The following is a 22,627-nucleotide window of genomic DNA, read 5'->3' on the forward strand; positions in this document are numbered from 1 at the left end:
CCAGGGTATGAACAAAAGATGATGAAGCTGCTCATCAAAGAGAAAAAGAAGGGATTTTTTTTTTTTTTTTACTGCAGAGAAGGATGGGGGAGATGTGAACAGGGGTAGGAAAGGAAAGGGTGGAGAGGGCAGGCAGATGGTACATGGCTGGAGGAGGGTAACCAGAGGAGTTAAAAAAATGACAGCGCCTATAGGTGGTGTTTGCTGTGTCATGTGCAATGCGGATGCCTTCCACGACGCCAACACCTCCAAGAAAACTTTGTTTGAATTTTCCCTCCTTCTCTCTGGAAGCAAAAGGTAACACTTAACCCCTGGGCGGGCCCAATATGAATCAGGAGGGAGAGGCAGCTGTACCTGCGACTCCCATAAACCTAGGGAAGTGCTGTGGTTCCCCACCAGCTTTGGAGGGGGAGGCAGCGCATCTTCAGTGGGCTTCAGGGGCTAGATGGCCCTGCGCGGCACCTGGGTGTAAGGGAAGGTCAGCAGGAATGGAGAGGCAGGAAGGAACAGGCTAAGAGAGAGAGAGAGAGAGCTGTGCTCAGCCCCACCTGCCCTCTGCAATGCCCCCAGCTCCTCTGGGTCTCATCTTCTTCATCTTAATTAAGATTATACACATTGAGCTCCAGCGCTTTGTAGGTGCTCAGTAAACACCTTAGATTTGGCTTTGTTTTGGTCTCCAGTAACAGTGCTGCTGAGTTCAGCTCTGAGGATAACAGGGTGCCCTGATGGAGCCCGGATAGTGGCCAATTTGCCATGTCACCACCCCTCACATCCCACGCCCCTCTCTTCCCCATGCATGGATTTAGGACAGAGCCCCGGAGAACAGTGACCCAGCTAAAGCTGTTTTTGCCGTCTTACTTCATCAAATAGTCTGAAAAATAAAAACTCTCCGACGTCATCCTTACTGTGAAATTCGAAAATCATATTTATTCACCAATTCACAGAAAGTGTCGTAATGACCACCAACATGAATCAGTTTGTAGACGTTTACAAGCCAAGGTTGAAAATAAATATCTGTCTATGTGTTAAATAGGCATTTAACAAATTACTTGGAAATGGCAAGAATCTGAATTGTTAGAAATTTAAAGTTTGTAATTCAAACATGGGTAAGATCACAGTCATGGGAAGAAGCCCAGCAGATTCCTGTGGTGGTACTTTTTTCTTCCTATATCTTTATATACATACCGATTCTCAGTGCCCCTCACTCTGTGTCAGCCTGGAGTGGATCGGACAGCTCAATTAGGCAGGGAAGGGGTGCTGAGAGAGGGTAGGGGTGTGAAAGGGCATTTTCTCGTTCATTGAACAAGTTGATAGTGTGCTCTCCTGAAATTAGATTCAAGATGCTGTAAACACACAACATCCTTCTAACGAGATAGTCCAGAGTTTGCCTTGTATGACACTCATACACACACAATAGTATATTTAGCAAATAAACACATTTTTTAAATTGAAAGAATTCACTCTGAGGCAGCTGGAAGATCTCAGAAGTCTGACACGTGTCAGGTACACACTGGCCCAGCCACGGAGATGCGGACGGCCACAGCAAGAGGCATTCTGGCCACACTGGCAGGAACTGCCCAGACTGTAACAGTGATCTAAGGCGATTCTATAAAATGATGCTACTGGTCTTTCCTCTGTCTGTAGTGTCGACACCACAGAGGTTCCAAGAAGAGAAAGCTCACCGGACCTTTTCCCCACACACTGTGGTTGGGCAGCTGGGAAGAAACAGCCATCCAAGGCATCTAAATGGTGGTGGCATCTCCAGATGAGGGAGAAGGGAAGGGCAGAGAGAAGGAATTTCTAGACCTTTCAGACTGGCTGAGCCCAGAACCTTTACATTTAGTTCCAGAACTGAAGTTGGCAAAATTCAACGGAATATCATTGAGTATTTAGGAAATGGCAGAGGCTATAAGAGGGGAGCCCCCAGCCCTGTTCCCTGTAGAAATAGCTTGCTGGAAGTTATGCAGATTTGGTTTAAGTGGGATCAGCTCACTTAATGTAACATCCCATCACGGACCACTACCAGAGAGCCAGACCCAAGACCTGCAGCTGGCGGAACACAGCACCGAATCTGGGAATCCACAAAGGCTTCTCCTCAGCCAGTTGTGATGATCTACGAGGAGGATGTCGCCGACCCGCTTCTCTGTAGCTCATTTAACTTGGGGTATAGGGACACTACTGAGTGTCTACTGAGTGGTGACAAGCTGGACCATCAATTTCTAAATGCTTAGCAAACTCCTACTAGGTGCCAGGCACTGTTCCAGCGCTTTGAGAGCTAGAAGTAAACAACAATAAGAAAAAGTCTAACATCCAAACCAGGGCTTCTAAGGAATTTAAAGTGTGAAGCATCGACATCTTCAGTCTATATTTCACTTACGTCTGCACTCTAGATATGCATATGACACATATATTTAGCGGTCCTTAGCTACTTGTCTCTGAGAATTTATATTTAATATATTAATTTTCCAAATGAATGTCCCACAAAAATCATTCTGACTCTTACCTTCCTGACATAATGTCCATGCCAATAACATAGCAGACCCACTCTAATCCCTACAGATTTCTTTGAAAACAACTGATTTCTACATGCAATTTCTTTTCTAAACTCACCAACTGGTTTTCTTCAATCTCATTCCGAGCCTGTCCAGCTCAGTCCACCAACAACCGGTTCTGGAAGCACTGAGGTCAGGCTGGAAGCAATCAGGTGGATTGATCCATCATGACTAGTTCAACAAAGAACTGAAATCACCTTCAAACAGCTCTGACTTTGGAAGCAATTGATTTGCTGCCTCTGTGGTCATATAGTCAGACTCACCCCTACTTGACTGAAATCTGGATATGGCTTTCAATCCAGAGCAATCCTCTGGCTTCCCCGGTGAGGGGTGTCCCTGTTGCTGTCACTCCTGCACAGCCTCACCTGTTCCCTCTCCAACTCTGAGTCACCTTTCCCCTCCATCTCTTCTCTTGCTTTTTTGGGTGATCAGCCCTGGCTACTGGTCTAGCTTACCGACCTCCAAAATGCTTCTGCTTTATTTCCACCCCTTGAAACTGACTAGTAAAGATGGGCATGACCTCTCCAGAGTCCCATCTGCCAGAGGCTCCTCTGCAGCCCTGTAAGGGAGCTGGGGGGCTGGGGTGGGGGCTCCAGATCCCTGCATTCCATATGCACCAGGACGGATGTCCTTTTGTCTCCAGGGGTGGACGTGCACATGATAGTCACACCTGTGACCCCCAGGCACAGGTGGAGGCCCCCAGCACAGCGCTGTTAACGGACCTTCCCAAGGGCTGATGCCTCCTCACGCTTTTCACTCCCTTTTCTACATGGGGGCTGGAGCCTGTAGCTGAGACTTGCGGTCGATTTTCTGCTTCTGCAAATAGACACAACCTGTGGGCTCATTTCTCTGACAGCTCTTTCCGCTGGGGAAAAGAACCCTCCAATTTTGTTTGTGTGTGCGTATGTGTGTGTATGTGTGTGCGTCCCATTTCTGTACTGAAATGCTCAGGAAAAAGGGTCTTGGCAGCAGAGATGCATTTTCATTTCAAGATAAAAGCAAACAGACATTAGAGGCGACGTGTTTCTCTTGCCTGTGATTAACACACACTGTCTGCATTTCGGCCCTTCTCATGTCTGTTGCCCTCTTTTCATTAGTCTGTTGGGGATTGAGCTTCATCTTGATGAATCTCCTCTGCAGTGAATCGGATAAAAGGGCCTGGAGAGAAGCACAGGGCTGGGGGCATTAACACAGTACGGCCTTCTCTCCTCGGATGCTGCCCCTGACTTTGGGGAGGAGTAAGTGGTCTCGTGGAGGCCCACCTACCCCTGCTCCTTGCCTAAGGGCTCCTGTTACAGGTTATAGCTGGGAGGGGGTCCCTCTTCAAACAACCCCACTCTCTTCTCTTTCCACTGTTGCCTTTCAGATGCAGGAGGATGCACTTCCATCCTCCACCACCTGCATTTATAAAGGACCTGAACTTGTACATGAAAAGAAGAGATGGCGGAGTCTTCCTCCACTGGAGCATCTTGATTTTTCAAACCCCATGCGCTCATGGAAGTTAAGTGATCTCTGCTCTGCCATTTACTTCAGCATGTATGGAGCACACGCGGTGGGCCAGCTGCCCTGCTAGCCACCCAGGGTGTTGCGATAGACAAGACCCTCTTCTTGCTTTGAGGAGGGGGCCTGTGACGGCAGAGGAGGCAAGAGTTGGGGAGCCATACCAGCCTCACACAACCATGTTTTCCAGTGCCCTGGTCAGGCACCCCATTAGGCATCTGGGAAATGAGGCCTGTGGTCCCTTTTCACTCAACTGAACGTTCTCATGGAGTGGGACCCTGACTCTGGAGACGTGTCAGCTCAGGGGTCCGGAGGTACCAGCTCTTCCCTGCTCCTGAGAATGGCAGGAACCAGCTGGTGTTGGGACATGGTTCTCTCTAGTGTTTCTGGCAAATGTAAATGGTTGGTATGTCCTACCCAGTGGCACACCGCGTGCGCCTCACCCGTATCCAGGCTTCCCAATGAACACTCCCCCTTATTCACTCACTCTACGCGGTGTCCTGGCTGGATATGAGCCTCTCACCCTCAGTCCACAAGGTGTCCCTGGCCTGCCTGCCAACGAGAACAAAACCCACCCTGTTTCCCGAACTACCGAAGGCCTCTGTGTCCACATTCTGCCATCCCACTCTGCATCCTTTTGTCCCATAGGAGCCTTTGTGATAAGTGACTAACCTCAGGGAAACACATAACATGGCCTTAAGGTCTTGGGCCAGAAATGTTTCATGAGAAAATTCACAAAAAGAGGCCAGGCTGTCAATGAAAACTCTTCTGCATCTCAGCGACATGAGGAAACACTATATCTTCCCCTCCTGGGTCCGGCTAGCTCTCCCCACACTCTCTCCCCAGCACACAACTGGACAGCCCTATTTGTTCTTGTTAGTACGTTCTAATTTGTTAGAGATGAGTTATTCCCCATATGATCTCTGTGGTCTCAGGAGATTGAGCATTTAACCAGAAGACCTTTTCCAAGATGGGCTGGAGAAATGGAAGTGTCCTATGGGGCATTTGGGAGGACTCAGCAAGGAGACGGCTGAGAGGACCAGGGATGGGTCTGATCAGGAGGGGATTAGGGTTCACAGGAACTAAACAGCAGATGCTGGATCTCCCAGGCCATGTATCTGGGCTGTTTCCCAGCCCATTTCTCTTCTATGCTTCCACCCCAAGGCCCAGCACCCCAGCACTCTGACTCCCAGAAATCCTTACACGAAGACAGATTCTGTCGCCCACAGCTAGGTGTAAGTGACTACTAGGGCACTAACTAGTTACTTCTGAAGGTTTGTGGACCTTCACAGAGTTTCAGCCATAAATCAGAAAGTCAAATCAATAATCGGTGGACCTTAGGGATCTGGTTGATTGGGAAAAAGGGCATTGGTGGAACCTGGCACCTTTGCCAGGTCGTGGAAATTCAAGGGCCAAGATGTCTGTAGGGAAGGCTGCAGGTTCGATTTTGTGTTTTGTTTTCTAATTTCAGTAACATCCAGAGTGAGTTACTGCCCTTCCAAGAAAAGCCATTCATTCCCCATCCAATTTAGTGCCTGCATGGTGACGCTGCATGCGTCAGTCTCATTACAAACAGAGCGATGCTGCAGTCACCTGGCAGTGTCCTTAACTGACCCTGCTCCAGTCCTGCCAGGCCCTGGGCGGTTCCACCAGCATAGAGGCTGTGTGGAGACCAGTTCTCCTGGTGATGCAGGGTCATTGCTGCAGTGTGATTGTTTCCCCTTAAAATACAGCCTTGGAGGAGGTTGTTCAGCTTATAGGAAGCTGGAAGGTGGCCTCTCTAGGGCTGGGTGACCTCACTACAGCTTCTCCTGGGCTGCGTCTTTCTCCAGGACGAATGGGGCCAGACCAGCAGGAAGTGGCTCATGCCCCAGGGAGGAGCGGAATTGGGACTAGACCAGGGTGCTCTGAAACCACTGCTTCAGGGAGCGTGGTTTAGAGCCTAGAGGGCCCGGGATGGGGGTGGGGCAGTCTGTCTGGCCCCCTCTCATCACTACACAATTCTTTTTTTATCTTGCTAACAGTCGTCTGCTCCCAATGCCAGCTTAAATCCTTCTTCTCTTCCTCTACCTCCGTGGTTTTCAAACCTTAGTTCGCTTCAGAATCGGAGAGCTCTTTGAGACACAGATGCTGGACCCCACCCCCAGTTTCCGGTTCAGCGGGTCTTGGGCGGGGCCCGAGAATTTGTATTTCTCATTTGTTCCCAGGTGATGCTGCTGCTCTGGCCCAAGGATACCTTGAGAACCTGGGTTCCACAGGGTGGGGTGTGAACATGCAGCGGGTCCTCCGGAGTCAGCCCTGCTTCCCTCTCCAGCTCTGACCTGGGGCGTCCGAGGTGCTCGCTCACTCAGGCTGTCCCGTGGCTGTGGGCTTTCATGCTGGTCCCTGGATCTGGGTCACCCTTCCTAACTTCCGACGTCTGGCTGCCTGCTCTTGGTATGTAAGAACATCCTTTGAAATGTACGTCTCAGAAATAACTAAATTTCCTTGTCAATTGCATTATTATGAACTTTCATCAAATCTTTAACCGTGGTCATTTTTAAGTTTTTTGTCATTTACAGACAGTCCTGGGTGTACTCTGATGCTTTCACAAAAATGTTCCTATTAAAGGGTTTCATCTTCAAGGAATTCATGGAAAAGACTCTGACAAGTACAGGTTTCTGGTAACTGACTGTACTGCTGAACTGAATGAATAAGCATTTTCAGAACTCTAATGGAAAACTGATGAATTCATAAAAGTGCTAACAAAAGATCAAGATGAAAAAAAATTAATTACATGGGACTGAGTGAACTGATGAGGATGATTATAATTTTTGTGACTTTCTGTTCAAATATTAAAAAAAAAATCCCCCCCCCCCAAAAGAAAAACAACTTCCTTTGGTTGCTTTCACTGAATCCTAGCCCTTGGCCATGGTATTTTTGCCCTGTAGGCGGGGTGACTGGCTTCCCTCAGCAGGTGAACTGAGTCAGCCTGGGGTGGAATTAAGAAACGCATAGGGAAGCACTGCCTGCTTCCCTAGAAAGTTCTCCACTTGGCCTCAGCAATGTGTGGCAGGGCTCCCAGAATCACACCTACCACCTGACTTAGGGTGGAGAACTGGCAGAGCAAGTTATCCCCCCTCTCCCAACCCCAAACTTCTGTCCCCCCAGTCCTGACGGCTCAGAGACAGCCTCCAGCTCAGCAGAGGGGACATCCCAGCAGCTTCCAAGACCAGGAGATCCTCACGGGCAGGACCACGACTCATCCATGCTCTCTTCCCCATTCCTGGCACCGGGGGTGGCACGCCACGGGCGCTGAGCAAGGGTTTGCTGAATTACATTGAACATAGCTGCAAACACGGAATCCCATCTGTTCACTGATGGCATACAGGGGGTGTCTGATTGCTTTCTGGGGTGCTGGTGGAGGTGACATCTTCTGTCTCTTTTCGCCTCCCTGGGATAGTCAAGTTTGGCTTCTAACCCACTTCTTACCAAGTCAACTAACTCTTCTTTCTGGTTGCTGCCCAAAGGAAAACTAGGGCAAGGTCTATAAAGCAGGTACAGAATAAATGTATAAAGCAAATAAAGGCAGGGAGATGAAGGTGCCGGAGTAGCCTTCAAAACTTGCATTACTCATTTCCTTTGCCTACAGCTGGACAACGGCAAGTGGTTCCATGAAAATTCAATTGTGCCCAGGGCTTTGGCTTGACAGCCTCGATAAATGTCTGATGCAGCTAGAGAATGGTGTGGCACCCGTAGCCTGTCAGAGTACACGGCAGGAGGCTTTGGGGACCCCCCAGAGGCCTCAGAACGATCTTCCCTGAAAAACATCTACTTTGCACTGGTAAATTTTTTGAGGATTAGACCAGCTCTCTCACTTTTTTGTAAAACTGATTTGGTTAATTTAAATGAGAGGACGGTTAAGGAAAAGTCCTCCTTTGGCTAAAATTGAATCATACAGCCAAGAAGAATGCTAATTTTGAAGTGTGCCGGGGCAGCCTTTTCTACTGATTATGCTGTATTGATTCAAACGGTCACAAGACTTTTAGATCATTTTTAGAGTGATGGCATGAGCAGGGCTGAATGGAAATCAGTCTGAAATAATGAACATTCCTGCTTAGAAATCATTATGGGCTGAGTCATTGGGGGAAGGCCCTGGGCCTGGGAGTTAGCCCTTAGCTCAATGGGGTTTGTACTCCGTGGTCAGCAGGTTCCTGGACCCAAGCCTTTCAGTTCTTGAGGAATGCTTGCCTGCGTTTGAGGCAACTCAACGAGCAATAAGTATTTTTTGGTTTTGGGTTTGGTTTTCCCCCGGAACATGGATTTTAAAAACAGCTTAATTAAGGACTGTGGTGTTATTTGCTGTTTATTTTGCAGGCAAAGACCACTGGGTAGCTGCTGGGAGGGCGTAAGATAGGAACCTGCTTTCCCTTGGCAGCCGGAAGGCTGCTTTCCCCACACACATGGTTGAGGTGTGCAAACCACGGCCCCTGGGCAAAATCTGGCCGGCTGCTAGGTTTTGAAAGACCAGTGGGCTCAGAAGGGTTTCTCCATTTTTAAATGCTTGAAAATAAAAATCAAAAGAGTCATAAAATTTTGTGACATGTGATGACAATATGAATTCAAATTGCCTGCTCCTTCTCAGTGTAAAGTTTTTTGGGAAATATAGCCGTATCCATGCATTTAAGCATATGCTACCGTAGCAGGGTCAAATACCTGCAGCAGAGACCGCACGGCCTGCAAAGCCCGAAACACTTACTAACTGGATCTTTACAGGTGAAGTTTGCCAGTCCCTGTTGTATAGGAACAGAGGACATTGCTTCCCCTTCAGGAGCCCAACTCCCTGCAGGGTCCGGGTCCGCCAGGCACAGCCCTTGCTACAAGCAGAGGTGGGTGGGCTAAGCCCTGCTTGATAGCATGGCTGTGTGCGTTCAAGAAAGAGGTGGTGAAAGCAGAACGCACGTTTTTGGTAGCTAGATTTGATTAAACCTACTAGAATGTACCTTTCTCGTTCTTTCAGACTGATGACCAACTAGCTGATTGCTTTACTCCACTAGGGCAACTCATTCTGTACTGGCTTCTTCACCTCAACCTCTTCTTTCACTTCCTCCCTGTCACCCGAGTCGTGTGAGAGGTTTCCGCCTATGTATTTGCAACCTCCAGAGAGCACGATCTGGTCATCCACTTGGCAAGACAAGCACTGGTCTGGCCTGTGGCCAAACTGGTCAGCTGTTCCCCCCGGTACGAGTGTACATGTACTGCCGCTGCTGTCTGGGTGAGAAGCCACAGGGGATCTGGCCATCTGGAAGTTTTGGTTCCCAGATGCCAGCAGATGGAGCCTGGACAACGCTGGCCTTATGAATGGCATTTTCCACCCGCGGTTAGAATCCCTGCGAGAGGGCAGATCACATTACTCACCACTCACCTGGATACTCCCCGAAGCTTCTGCTACTTTTATATAGTCTCCCCTTCTTATTCTCACCCATGGCGCTGAGCAGGGTGCTGGGAACACGATAAATGCCCACTGACCCAGCAGCATCACTTCAAGTGCCTCGTCCTTGGGGCTGGCACGCAGGGTGACCTTCCACGGCAGGAGCTGATGGAAAGGGCTCAGTGGGAAACAAGGGGACTTGACCCCATTGTTTCTCTACATATGACAAGCTCCACTTTCACCTGTTCCCTCCCCCCGCCCCCCCCAGCCCTGAAAAACCCACAAAATGGTTTCACATGCCCCAAGCAGCTCACCGAGCCGTGAATAAGTGATGTAGCCATAGAAGGCAGTTGGAGGGCACCAGACCACCTTCCCCACCACAGCCAAAACGAAAGCCCTAGCAGGAGAAAGCACTCTCATGAACACCGGACTTAAATGTTTTAAATCAAAATCCAATTCAAAAAGAATTGGCTTTAAACCTATAAATACAGTACTCATTTTACTGCCTTAATTTTGGAAGAATTCTGTTAGCTCCTAAATGCCTGGCTAAAAAGTCTCTTTTTATTTAACTAAGGGGTCTGTGAGGACTAAAAATCCAAGATTTTCTCCTTCTACATGTGCAGACCCTGCCTGATAGAAAAGGGCTATTTGACTGGGACAATTCACAGAGGTGTCTATTTCCATTCAATGAATATAAAACCCCAAACTTCTGCCAGCGTCTTTTCTAAGGAGGGGAAAATCAGAGCCTGTGACTTCTCCTCTCCCTCCCTCTGCATTTGTCTCTTGTATGATTTCTATGCCTGCCTGTTTCTCCTCTGCAACTATCAAGTCCTCTGAGGGAAGAGCTTCTTCCACTTTCTCCCTTTCCCACAGCTGCTGGTAGAGCGCTTGGCACGTAGTAGGTCCTCAGCAATGCCTGTTAGCTGCATGAATACGAATAGGTAGCATCAGGGTGGTAGGCACTGGGCCAAGAGTGGGGAGTCCCATCTTGTCTATGCCTCAGAATGACTCTGAGCAAGATGCTGAATCTCTGAACCTCAGTTTACTCATCATGAAAATGGGTCTAACAACAGGCGTTCCCCACTCCCTCATGGGATTATTGTGAGGCTCAGAGGAGGAAACAGATGCAAAAAACACTTTAGGCGAAGGAAAAGGCTGCCTAAGGTGGTTTCTTCAAATCAGAAGGTTGCAAAGACCTGTCACAGATCCTCACTGGGTGGAGGTCAGACTAAAAGACATTGATGGTGGTTCCCCTTCATAAGCTCTCTCTGAGTAGGAGAGTAGCTGTGTCTCTCTGACACAGGGAGTAGGATGAACAGATTCTGACCTTTCTTTTGCACCTGAATACCCTGTGCCTAGGGGCCAGCTCTGTGCCCGTGCCAGTACGGGATGGGCTGGGAATTGGGGTGGGGGAGAGAGGGGACAGATCATACATACTGAGGACAAAAAAAGCCCAAGACATTTGAAACAAAGACGTTCTTAGAGCCTCATGGAAGTCCTCTAACAGCCCTAGCTCTTGCCTGCTATACTCTCCGCCAGAAAAGATCACAGACCAGTTACTATAGCAACAGTTCTCCTCCAAAAGTGTCCATGTTAAGATGGAGATGGAAAAGGTTTCCTTATTAAAACAAAGAAGAAGGAAAGAAGGAAATGGTTTTTGGATATATTTGCCCTCCACCCAAAGCATTGCTCCTTTTCTGAGAAGAAAGAAGCTGTTATTATGGCAAAGATGCTTCTAATTTCTAGCAGTTAAATCTCCAAACTCTTATTTCAGACTTGGCGCAGTTCATGCTTGTTCCAAAACATCCAGGAGGAGTGTTTCTTCTCAAGAGGCAAAACTGTGAACTAGGGGATGAGGGACCCTAAGACTGGACAGTGAGAGCCTTGTCAACCTTGGGGTCGCCCTCTGGCCCAGGAGAGCCCAGCCACCCCTGTCACCCAGCTCGGCGTCCACCGTGAAGCCCTTCCTTCTGATCCCTGGCTGTGGGCTTGTCACAGCGGTCACCCAGGGCAGTGGCTACGTGTAATGCTTCCTGGCCCTCATGGTGTCGTGTGGTGGTAGCCCCCAGCAGGGCAGCACCGCGGGTCTCAGCAGCTACCAGGAAGGCAGGTTCTCAGAGAACTTTGGCTGGAACCAGGCCCTGCTGTGGCCAAGGGCCTGCTCTTGGCTTCGGACTTTTCCTATGAGCTTCTGTGGCCTCAAAAAGGACAAAGGGAAAGGCTCTCCAAAAGGGAAGAGCACGTGTGTGTGGCGGGGCGAGGGGAGCAGTGGGGACAGCCTAGGCAAACCCTTCCCTGCAAACTTAATTCGGTACGGACGTTCCTTTGAAGTGCTGAGGACTTAGACCTCGAGTGTGTGGAGTCTGACCATCCTGCTTGTAGGAAGCAGCCTGGAGAGTCAGGTGCGAAGAACCTGATGGTCGGTGTGGAGACACCACGGAGTCAGTGCCCGCACGGGGGGTTGGAACCTCAGGGCCCTGTGAACGTGGAGCCCAGGTAGGGGAGCGACACGAAGGCTGACCTTTTCCCCTGCAGGGAAGAGCAAACACGGTACCCACGGATCCAGGCTGCTGGGTGAGCCCACTGCAAGAGAAGTGGGGGCCACAGGACAAAGTCCCCCCTGAAGTCCCCAGTGAGGATGACGCTGGGCTTCTGGGAACCACCCCAGGGCTGGGACGCGGGGAGTACCCAAGGCATAAAGGGTGGGCTCCAGGATGCTGGGGAAGGCCTGCCGGGACCTGTCATAGAAGTCAGAGGCGACGTGATAGGCTGGGGCGTACATCGGGGTGGGGCTTCCAAAAGGGACACGTGGGCGGGTGCAGAAGGCGGGCACTAGTAGGGGAGGGTGGAGTCATCCCACTCCAGCTGCGCTTGCGCGGCTCCGCCCTGCCCGTGTCCGCCCCTGCCCACCCCATACTCCTCGTCACTGCCCTCGGAGTCGCTGCTGCTCGAGCTTAGGTCTTCCTCTTCCTCTTCCTCGGTCTCATCTTCCCCACGCCCTGGGGCTCCGTGTTTCTGGATGGCAGGGAGAGAAGGGAAACGCTCATCAGGGATCAACCAGGAGCCACCCTGTAATTTAAGTTTCTCCCTCCATTAAGGAGACGTTTAGGGCCCCTTGCAACTCCTTCCCTTGATGCTAAACCCTTGGGCTGGGAGATGGGCTTCCTGGAAGGGAAGTCCTTTGGTGAAAGACCAATCGGAGGGCAGAGGACAAAGACAAGAAATGGCAAATTCCAGGACCCAAACTCAAGGTAAATCGTTGCGTTTTAAACATTGGACATTGAGGCCGATCCCATCCATCATTCAGGGAGGCTTTCGGGCCAAAGTTTCTTTTCTGGCATTTCTGAAACCTGTCTACATAGGTGTCCAAGTCTTTAATGACTTGCTTCTCAATGTGAGGATAGCATTTAAACTTGTACCCCTCTTCCAGGTGGGAAAATAATGTCTCTGGGAGCAGAAGGTCTTCTAAGCCGAGACTCGGCTGTGCCGCCCCTCAAAAATACTGCTTTCAGAAGGACAAAGTTCACGGTCCTCATTTTCCACGCCTGTCCCTCACTCGCGGAGTTTGTGTCCTCAAACTCTACCCCACGCCTTTCCAGTGCCCTCCCCTTCCCCCCAGCTTTTTGGCAATTCCAGTCAAATCTTATTTCTGGATTTATGTTTTGAGTTCATAAACCAGCCATAAGAGATGTGAGCCCGTGCTTGGCTACATCCCATCTCTGGAGTGTTTTCTCTTCTACCTTTGCCTCCCCCAGATCCTACTCATTCTTCAAGGCCTGGCTGAGGCTCCAAGAAGTCTTCCCTGGACAGCCCCAAAGGCTCTCCCTGCTCATGCTTCACTGATTTGCAGGCATCCCCGGGTTAGCCCTTGGTGAGCACGCTCTGGCCGGGTACTCAGAGCGCTCCAGGCGTAATGATCTTGCCTCCTAGGCCCAAGGCTCAGCTCTCTGAAGGTGGAAATGCTGGGGTCCCCAGAGTGGTGCGCTCAGCCCCATACCTACAGCACACGCTGGGACGAGCTGACCGGCATTGGCACGCTGGCTCTGAAGTTGGAGCAGGAGGCCGGGTGAGGCGGGGAGACTGGGGACCGGCTGGGATACCTCTCATTCCTCAGTGGCTCCTCCTCATGGCCACTGACTCCCTCGCTTTCTTACTCCTGCCTTTCCCCCCACCCAGCAGCCATGGGCAGACCAAAGGGCCCGATGGAAGCGGCTTTTCTTGAGTGTCCTATGTCCAGATCAGGGACATTTGGACACTCATGGGTGGATTCTGGGGGCTGATGGCCAACTGGAGAGATAACTTTAGAATCAGACAGGCGTGGGTTTGAATACCGGTGGTGCCGTTACCAGCTCTGGGCATTTGAGTACGTTACTTTCCCTCTCTGAGTTGGTCCTACCTTGGTAAATGAGGAGAGTGACTCCCACTTCACAGGTTGCTGGGAAGATTAAATGAGGTGGTGCGTGTTGAGGACCCCGTGCAGTGCTGGCGTGACGGGGGCTCAATAAGTGGCAGGTATTACCATTGGGTTTTTGTATTAATGTATTCTGAGACTTTAAGTGAGCTCTGCAGGCAGATGGAGCAAAGCCATCTAATTTATACTGGTAGCTAATCAAAAATTCAATACCGAGTCCCTGAGCGTGAGTCAGCTCTGAGCTAAATACTACAGGGGAGACCAGGGACAGACACTACGTGGCTGCTTGCCGTAAGAAATGTCTGCTTTTGTTTGTTGGGTGAGAGCAATTCACACGTTTTTAAGCAGTGAATGCATTTGGTGGGTAGGTGTGGCTCACGCAGGTTGAGAGGCTGGAGGAGCCCAGAGAAGGGAAGGACCAGTGGGGCTGGGCTAGCCGGGCAGGGCTTCTGGCACAGGAAGGATGGAGCTGGGTGGAGGAGAGGCATCCCGCTCTGAACTCCCAGCCCCCGCGTGACGATTGTTACCTCCATGGGGTTGACTGTGATAGTAAGTGCCGAGTCGTCCCAATCCATCTCGGCTTCCTTGGCAGCCTCAGACTCCTGGGTGAAGTGCTGGTGGGCGATGCGGACCCGGTACATGCCCATGGCCACGACAAACACTAGCATGCACACGGAGATGATGATGACCACCGTGGCGATGCTCGGGACCACTGGAAGGAGGAAGGAATTCGCAGGACGAGGTGAGCGAGGGACTAGCTCACCCTGGGGATGGAACACGATTGAAACATCCAAGTGTAGGTTAAAATCTGCCCTACGCTGCCCAGTTGGAGAGCTCTGCGTCAGAACCTTACTCTGTCTGGGCGTCACTTTTTTCATCTATATAGTAGACGTCATCATTCCTATCCCAGGGGTAGTTGTGAGGAGCAAATGAAATCATCTATGTGAATTTCCACAGAGGCACATAGTAGGTGCTCAATAAGTGCACATTCTCTGATCTCTTGCTTTTTCCATCAAAGCGTAGGGCAGCCCCCTTCCCCTCCCCCTGAGAGCTAGAAACTGTGGAGTTCAGTAGGGACAGACAGAAGTGCCCGCCAGATAGGAAGACAATATGGAAGGTACTGGAACAGAAGTAAGGGTGGGAGACTTTGCAATATGGTGCATACGTGTGTGTGAGCATGTGTGAGGGGCTCAGGGGAGGCTACATACAGCATGTAGCTTTGAGTTGGGTCTACAAGGACTTGCAAAATTTTACCCCAGCCCTTTGTAACGTCTGCTATTACACATTTCTCATAACTTCTTGTGTACTTGACCTGCGCCCTCCTGAGGCCGTGAGTGCCTCAGAGCCAGGCCCATAGCTTCTCCACAGCCGGGCACCTCCTTCAGTTCTGGGCGCCTCTGGCGCTGCTGCACCCTAAGTGTTGCGTGGACGGTCTTGAGTCACCATCAGCACCTGGTGTCCTGAGGTCCCTCCTCCCATGTGACCTACCTGAACTGCGCTGGATGCCAGTCTGGGATTCCGGGTGGTGGACAGACTGGAGGAAGGGCGGCTGCACGATGAGGTGGTTGACGTGCTCCTTGTCTGAGACCCTGACCTCATGGAGGACGCTGACCTGAGAAGAGCAGGGAGGGGTGCAGTGGGCCGGGAGTGGCAGGCGGACCAGTGGCCGCAGTTCTCCCGAATAAGCGAAATGAATGACTGGGCGGTCCGGGGCGTCCCTCACAACCGTGGGACTCACTCACCTCCAAGTTGAACTCATTGCTGGTGTAGCGCCCATTGAGTTCCGAGCACTTGAGCCTGAACCGCCGGGCCTCCAGGGCAGCTGGACGCCAGTTGCGGTAGCGGATGTGACGTAGCACCTGCTCATAGCGGCTCATGGAGCCCACACCTGTGTCAAGAGACCACACCTGTCATAAGAAGGCAGAAGAGGGGCTGGGGAGACAGGCTGCAGCTGCTGGCGGTGTGGGTCTCCTGAAGTCGGTGAGGGTAAGAGCTCAGGGTGTTTAGGGGCAGACGGTGTGCCAGTGCAGACATTCTAAGGAGCCAATTAAACCGAAGCACAGAATTTCCACATAGATTGGGCTCTGACCAGAATGGCCTCAATCTGCCAAATGTTGCTGTAATACTTGCTGAGATCAAACATGATAAGAGCAGGCACCCGCCTAGTTTCTACAGATTTCCCCAGGAGTGGAATGGGAGCCAATTCCCCCGGATACTGGAATAGCTCGCCAAAGGAGGGGCTAGAAGTCCACGCTCTGAGGTCAAGGGTTCCCTCCTGACCCACCTCCACAGGAGATGGAGCTGCCATCCCACTCATGACTCCCTGGACAGGGCCACTGAGAAGGGACCACCAGGTGCAGGACTGAGCACAGCCTTACCGTAGATGGAGTAGCCGGCCGTGGAGTTGGTGGCGTCCAGGTGTCGCTGGTGGAGCTCACTGTGGTTGAGCTCCAAGCACTCCTGTTTGGGGTCCAGGTCCCCTCCCAGCACTAAAATGTCACAGAAATCTAAGTTGTGAAGCATTTCTTCAAAAACTGCTGATTTGGGGGCTGTGGGAGGACAGACACATGGAAAACACAGGAGTGAGGACAGCTCAGGTCATGGCCCTGACACACCATCCTCCTCCTCCGTCTCTGAACCCCAGGCTCAGGCTGGGTCAGGAGGAGAGGCTGGGCGATCCCAAATATCACCTCCACTGCTCAGATGATGTCCAGGCAGCCCCTGAGGCTGGGCGGCACAAATTTATGTGAAGAGCATGAACACAGCAGTCAAAAGATGTGAATTTAGGGCTTCCCTGATGGCGCAGTGGTTGAGAGTCCGCCTGCTGATGCAGGGGACACGGGTTCGTGCCCCATCCCACATGCCGCGGAGCGTCTGGGCCCGTGAGCCATGGCCGCTGAGCCTGCGCGTCCGGAGCCTGTGCTCCGCAGTGGGAGACGCCACAGCAGTGAGAGGCCCGCGTACCGCAAAAAAAAAAAAAAAAACCCAAAAAAAGATGTGAATTTGAATAGCAGCGCTGCTTCTGAGAAGCCGTATGGTATTAGAGAAACCACCTACCGCTCAATGTCCTTATGTGTAAAGAGGGTGAGGGCATTGAGAGGATTGAAAACAAGGTGTGCACAGAATAAATGCTCGAGAAGATTGGTCTCCGTTGGGACCGGAGATGAGCGCCCCTCCACCAGCCCCTCATAGCTCTCCCCGTGGTCATGGTGTGTGTCTGTCTCTCCCAGCAGACTCTGAGCTTCTCAAGGGCAGAAGCACTTTGCGTGACTAACTCTTCAGTATCTGAGGGGCTGGCATGGAGCAGTATGACGACACATTGCTGAAGTGGAGCTGCACTGGTGATATAATTAAATAAGTAGATTGGTTAGTCTAGTTGACGAGCTGCTGCATCCCTTGGCAAAGTTCCTGGGGGAAGGGTAGGCTGAGACACTCCATCTTCTTCTCCAGGGTGGGCAAGGTGTGGAAGTAAGTGGTGGGCTCGGGCTCCCAGACTTTCTGCCTTTGTGGCACCAACCCTACCATTTGCAGAGGACACCCCTCCCCTTGCCAGTTTATGGAAGGCTGGTCCTAGGGCTGGAGACTAGCCAGTCTGGTCTCTCTTCTTCACTGCAGTGTGGCGCTGACCTGGAGGTGCCGGCTCCCTACCCCCAGCCTCCAGGGGTGGTCTTTAGTGTGGAGGTGGGAGCAATTTCTCCATCACTAGAACTGTTGAATGTAATTGCCGTCTGTGGACTTTATCCTGGCTTCTGTCCCAGGCCCTGGCAACATGGCAGTCAGCAGACCCATCTTTCCAACCCTTGTTCCTGTGTTTCTGGTTCCTGGACAGCCTAGCTGTCCTTGCCTGATACTATGACCCCAAGTTTCCCAGGGGAGTGTCTGAGTATTTGAATGCTGGACAGGTTGGCAGTCCTAAATGAAAATCCTACTTTAAAATAAAAAGTGATTAGTAGTTATGGAGTCCTTGCTATACGCTAGGCACAGTGCAAAGGAAATCCTAACAGACAGACACTAGAGGGGGTACTGTTACCATTCCCATTTCACTGATGGGGGAGTGGACAGTCCATGGGGTAGAGTGCGGCGGATTGCCTGGGGTCACACAGACAACAGGGGAGGAGCTGGACGGCAACCATGACCTTCTGATACCACACTTTGTGGAAGTCTCAACCTCTGGGCCGGTGGTCTTCAAATATTTTTGATCTTGCGGGCTTTTATTGAAAAATTTGTGAACTAGAGATCATTTAAATAAGTATATTTACTCATTAAGCAGACTGGTGTATTTTGTGCATGATAAAAGATTTATGAAAACAGATTTTGAAAGGATTCACGAAAGATGAGAGAGCTATTTTAAATAATTATTTTATTTTGTTTAGTTTTTAAGGGATACCAGAAACATTTTTTGCTCTCAACGGGTATATGTTGTTATAAATAATTTCGTACACTTACTTTTTAAATGCTTGCCAATCTCAATGGCTTCGTGTAGCATTGGCAAAATCTAAAAGCACGTTAATATACACTTAACAAAGTCTGTCATTAATAATGGTACACGTATATCTCTCTTTCAAATGGCCTGTGGTTTCTGGGTTTTCTTGGGAGCCGTACTCTTGTCAGGTCAGGTTGGGTCATCCTGGCTCCTATGACCCAACTGCTGACTGATTGCTCACCCTCGGTAGGGGGTGTGTTCACCCCACCATTTTCTCTCGTCCTCTTGCGCTTGCATATGGACAAAATCTTCCATCAGTTTCCTTGATTCCCACTGTGCTGAAGGGACTGTACTGGGCTCAGGGACTTACTGGCAAATAAATAAGTTGGGCTCTGGAGGAGATCCTTGTCTGGTTTAATAAACAGATAATCACCACCGAGGGCTTGCCAGCGTGTGTGAGAGAGAGCGCTAGTGGCTGGAAGCATACATAGTGGTTGGGCGTGTACGGTACCAGCCTGGGGTCAGGGTGGTGGGGTCTTCTGGAAGAGGGGTTGAAGGTAGAGGTTTTTGTCAACAATAATGGAGAACGAGACAGAGAGGGACCTTCCAGGACGAGGGTAGAGAGTGAGTAGACACGTAAGCTAACACAGAGGGAGAGAGGGGTGTGATGTCATTGGTACTGAAACAGCACAAAGAGTGAGTCGCTGAGGGCAGAAGATGGTGGTGGAGAGGGTCACGGGTGGCAGACGCCATTAGCCTGCTTGTTTACGGCACCCATAATAATGATTATTCTTACGACGATAGAAGTGAAATTTTAGAAGTACTAACAATAGCTCTCGGGCACTTGGCTACGCAGTCTGCATGCACCTCTCATACACAGAAGGTGAGATGTGGACCCAGATAATTGCTTGTCCCTGCGTTGCCTATAGGCTGATGTCAGGCCTCGGGAATCCAGATACTCTCAGCTACGGCCTGCAGCCACCGCAGTCGGAGGCCCTTCCTTTTCCTGTCTGATATTAGCCACAGATGAGGGCAAGAGGGAAGATCACACGACCTAATGCACCTTGGAGAGTAACTGGGAAACAGTCCTGCCCAGACAGGTGGTATAACACCATCTATTTTTGTGAGCTAAGAAGGGCTGTCTTGCCAGGCATCCCATTTGCTGGGGACCAGCATGCTTTAAGGCAGTGGGTAGTTAGGATTATTATAGAAGCAGCCCTTCGGGAACTCAGGCCCACTGGCACTAGCACATCGTTAGCAGCTGCTCTGGGAGGGGGAGAGGGAGAGCTGAAAACATTCTTTTGGAGGAGGCAGCAAAGGACGGTTCTCAAACTCGTATTCCCCCCATAGATCTGGGCCCCAGGTTTTCCTGCCTTCCTTCCATATCCTTCCATCCCTCTCCCCCCCACCAGCCGAATATACCGTAGCTTTCAGTGCAACTCAGTGTTTCTTCCTGGCAGACAATTCAAATTACTTTTACTGAACAGCCCTCCCGACAATGAAACCGTTGGGAAGCACAACTGGAAAGTCCCCTGAGAGTTGAGAGTGATATTGCCGAAGGAGACTTTTGCGGTGTATATATTAAGATGCAGCTCTAATTTTTTCTTCATGCTTCTTTAACTTTTCTTCTCATTACCAAAATAATACACGTGTACTACAGAACACTTTGCAGTTGTAGGGAAGTGAAGGGGAGCAGAAACGAGTTGGCTGTTTTCCTGCTTCTCAGAGAATATCACTGTTAGCATTAGGTGTGTTTCCTTCTGGGCATTTTTCTACATATTTTTTTTCTTGACAGACTTGCGATCACTCTCCACGTAGCTACTCTGTAATTTGCATCTTGCTTTTTTTTTTTTAACTTGCTGTTTGGCATAAGTGCCTTCCCTCCAACATCATACCTCTTCTATGGGGGTACCACAATTTGCCAAGCCATTCATTCCTCTCTGTTATTTATCTTCATCGTTTCCAGGCTTTTTTGTTCTGTTATCATAAATTACCCCGCTATGGTGAACAATACCTCAGTTGTCCTGAAGTGTGATTGACGAGAATCATACTTTATGTGAGAATTTAAGGTCCCATCCCCCCCCCCACAACCCAGTGTGCACCTGTACCTGTGGTCTTCAAGTCACTGGGGGCCTCGGTTTTGGTGAAGGTGCTCACAATCTTGATGTCGGGGAAGAGGGTAACCCCTTTGGGGCTTTCAAACTGGGCAGTGGGTCTCCAGAAGCGGTCCGTGCCATGGAGGGTGATCTGGGGCTCGACGGCCTGCAGCACCATCACGTAGGCGTCCACGTCGGGGAGGCTGATACACACATCTTCTCCAAAGCACCTGGGAAAACAGCAGTCACGGCAACTGAAGAGCAAACCCTGGAATCATCCGGCCATGGACAAAGATACATACAGCCACCTCTAGTCCTCCACGAGACATCCTGACTGCCCGAGAGCCTCTGAGGATGTCAACAGACATTCAGATTCAAAGCCGCATTTTAGTTGAAACTACTAGCAATCTAGGGACTTGAAAAGCTTAGCTCCTGGGTGAAATAGGAATTTTCTATACCAGCAACAAGTAACCATTAGACCTTTAATTATCCTTTAACAAAGTAATCAATGGCAACATTAATTAGACAGCAACTGCTTGTCATGTGCATAAGGATTTGGTAAATAAATTGTTGTCTCCCTGGTTAGTTACAGCCATCTTACTGAGTGAGACCCCAGGGCTAAACTCTCCTGCCTGCCGGAACAGCGTATATGTTCTCTCTCTACAAGGATACCACACAAGTGCGGTGCCTCTTCCAGATGTGCCAGCAGACTGCCATTGTAATCATACTCCTTTTTCCTGATACACTGCCACAAAAACATCTGGGAGCCAGAGTGGTGTGACAACAAGAGCAAAGCCCCGGAAGTGAGACAGACAAGGGTCCATGCCTGGCTCTGCCACCACTCCTGGACTGGGAGGCTCTGGGCAAGGGGCACGACTCCTGTGAACCTCAGTCTCTTCATCTATACAGTGGGGATGAATAATTAATTACCTTGTAGTAGTAAGGCTTAAATGCAGATGACATGTAGATAGGAAGCTGCCCAGGAGCCTGCATCATGGTTGGAGCTCAGTAAATGTTGACAGATCTGACAGTGTCATCAGACCTCATCAGGCATGTGTGTCACTGGCACTCTCTGCTGATCATCTAGACCAAAGACCTAAGCTAAAATGGAGAACCCCAGGGTCTAGAGAGATACTCCGGGAATGATGGGTGGACTCCAGCTGGTGGCAGCCATCAACTTGCATCCCTTGGCAAAGTTCCTGGGGGAAGGGTAGGCTGAGACACTCCATCTTCTTCTCCAGGGTGGGCAAGGTGTGGAAGTAAGTGGTGGGCTCGGGCTCCCAGACTTTCTGCCTTTGTGGCACCAACCCTACCATTTGCAGAGGACACCCCTCCCCTTGCCAGTTTATGGAAGGCTGGTCCTAGGGCTGGAGACTAGCCAGTCTGGTCTCTCTTCTTCACTGCAGTGTGGCGCTGACCTGGAGGTGCCGGCTCCCTACCCCCAGCCTCCAGGGGTGGTCTTTAGTGTGGAGGTGGGAGCAATTTCTCCATCACTAGAACTGTTGAATGTAATTGCCGTCTGTGGACTTTATCCTGGCTTCTGTCCCAGGCCCTGGCAACATGGCAGTCAGCAGACCCATCTTTCCAACCCTTGTTCCTGTCTTTCTGGTTCCTTTTTCTGGCTCCAGGTGCCAGGTGACTCCCTGTCTGCTTCTCAGGAGTTTTTCTGGGGTCCCCTTCCTAGCTGCCCTCCCAAGTAGCTGTTTGGCTGAGAAATGATTTGATAGGCCAGTAAGGGTGTTATTTAAAGGTCACAGTGATGGTCTCATCTCCTTAATTTAACTCTGATCCCTGGGGACAAGAACCATGCCTTTTCTTTCTCTTGCATACTCATGGTATTTAGGAGCTCTGTCAAGGCTAGGTTGGTTAATTTAATTGAATTAATAAACATTTGTTGAGCATGATACTATACACAGCAAAACCCTAAAGATGCTACCCAAATCTATTAGAACTAATAAATGAATTCAGTAAGTTGCAGGATACAAAATTAATATACAGAAATCTGTTGTGTTTCTGTACACTGACAGCAACCTATCAGAAAAAGAAAAAACAATCCCATTTACAATTGCATCAAAAAGAATAAAATACCTAGGGATAAATCGAGCCAAGGAGGTAGAAGACCTCTACTCAGAAAACTACAAGACGTTGATGAAAGAAATTAAAGACATTACAAACAAATGGAAAGATATACCATGCTCATGGATTGGAAGAAATAATATTATTAATATGACCATA

At 50.1% G+C, this 22,627-nt stretch overlaps 1 protein-coding gene across 3 annotated transcripts in view; it reads right to left on the minus strand.

Annotated features, from left to right (window-relative positions):
- Window positions 1–901: 901 nt before the first annotated feature.
- Window positions 902–22,627, minus strand: part of CLSTN2 (calsyntenin 2) — a 650,414-nt gene continuing 628,688 nt past the window's right edge. For 2 of the 3 annotated variants that reach the window (XM_060298549.1, XM_060298551.1), the window contains exons 12-17: window positions 20,405–20,622; window positions 16,252–16,422; window positions 15,616–15,761; window positions 15,362–15,485; window positions 14,401–14,585; window positions 902–12,477 (exon numbers count right to left, since the gene is read on the minus strand). In XM_060298549.1, coding sequence (XP_060154532.1) covers window positions 12,295–12,477; window positions 14,401–14,585; window positions 15,362–15,485; window positions 15,616–15,761; window positions 16,252–16,422; window positions 20,405–20,622 — 1,027 coding nt within the window. In that variant the 3' untranslated portion in view covers window positions 902–12,294. The remainder of the gene's footprint in view (window positions 12,478–14,400; window positions 14,586–15,361; window positions 15,486–15,615; window positions 15,762–16,251; window positions 16,423–20,404; window positions 20,623–22,627) is intronic. The other variant, XM_060298550.1, reaches the window with a different exon arrangement.

The sequence above is a fragment of the Globicephala melas genome, chromosome 4 (assembly GCF_963455315.2).
Source record: "Globicephala melas chromosome 4, mGloMel1.2, whole genome shotgun sequence".
NCBI classification, from domain to species: domain Eukaryota; kingdom Metazoa; phylum Chordata; class Mammalia; order Artiodactyla; family Delphinidae; genus Globicephala; species Globicephala melas.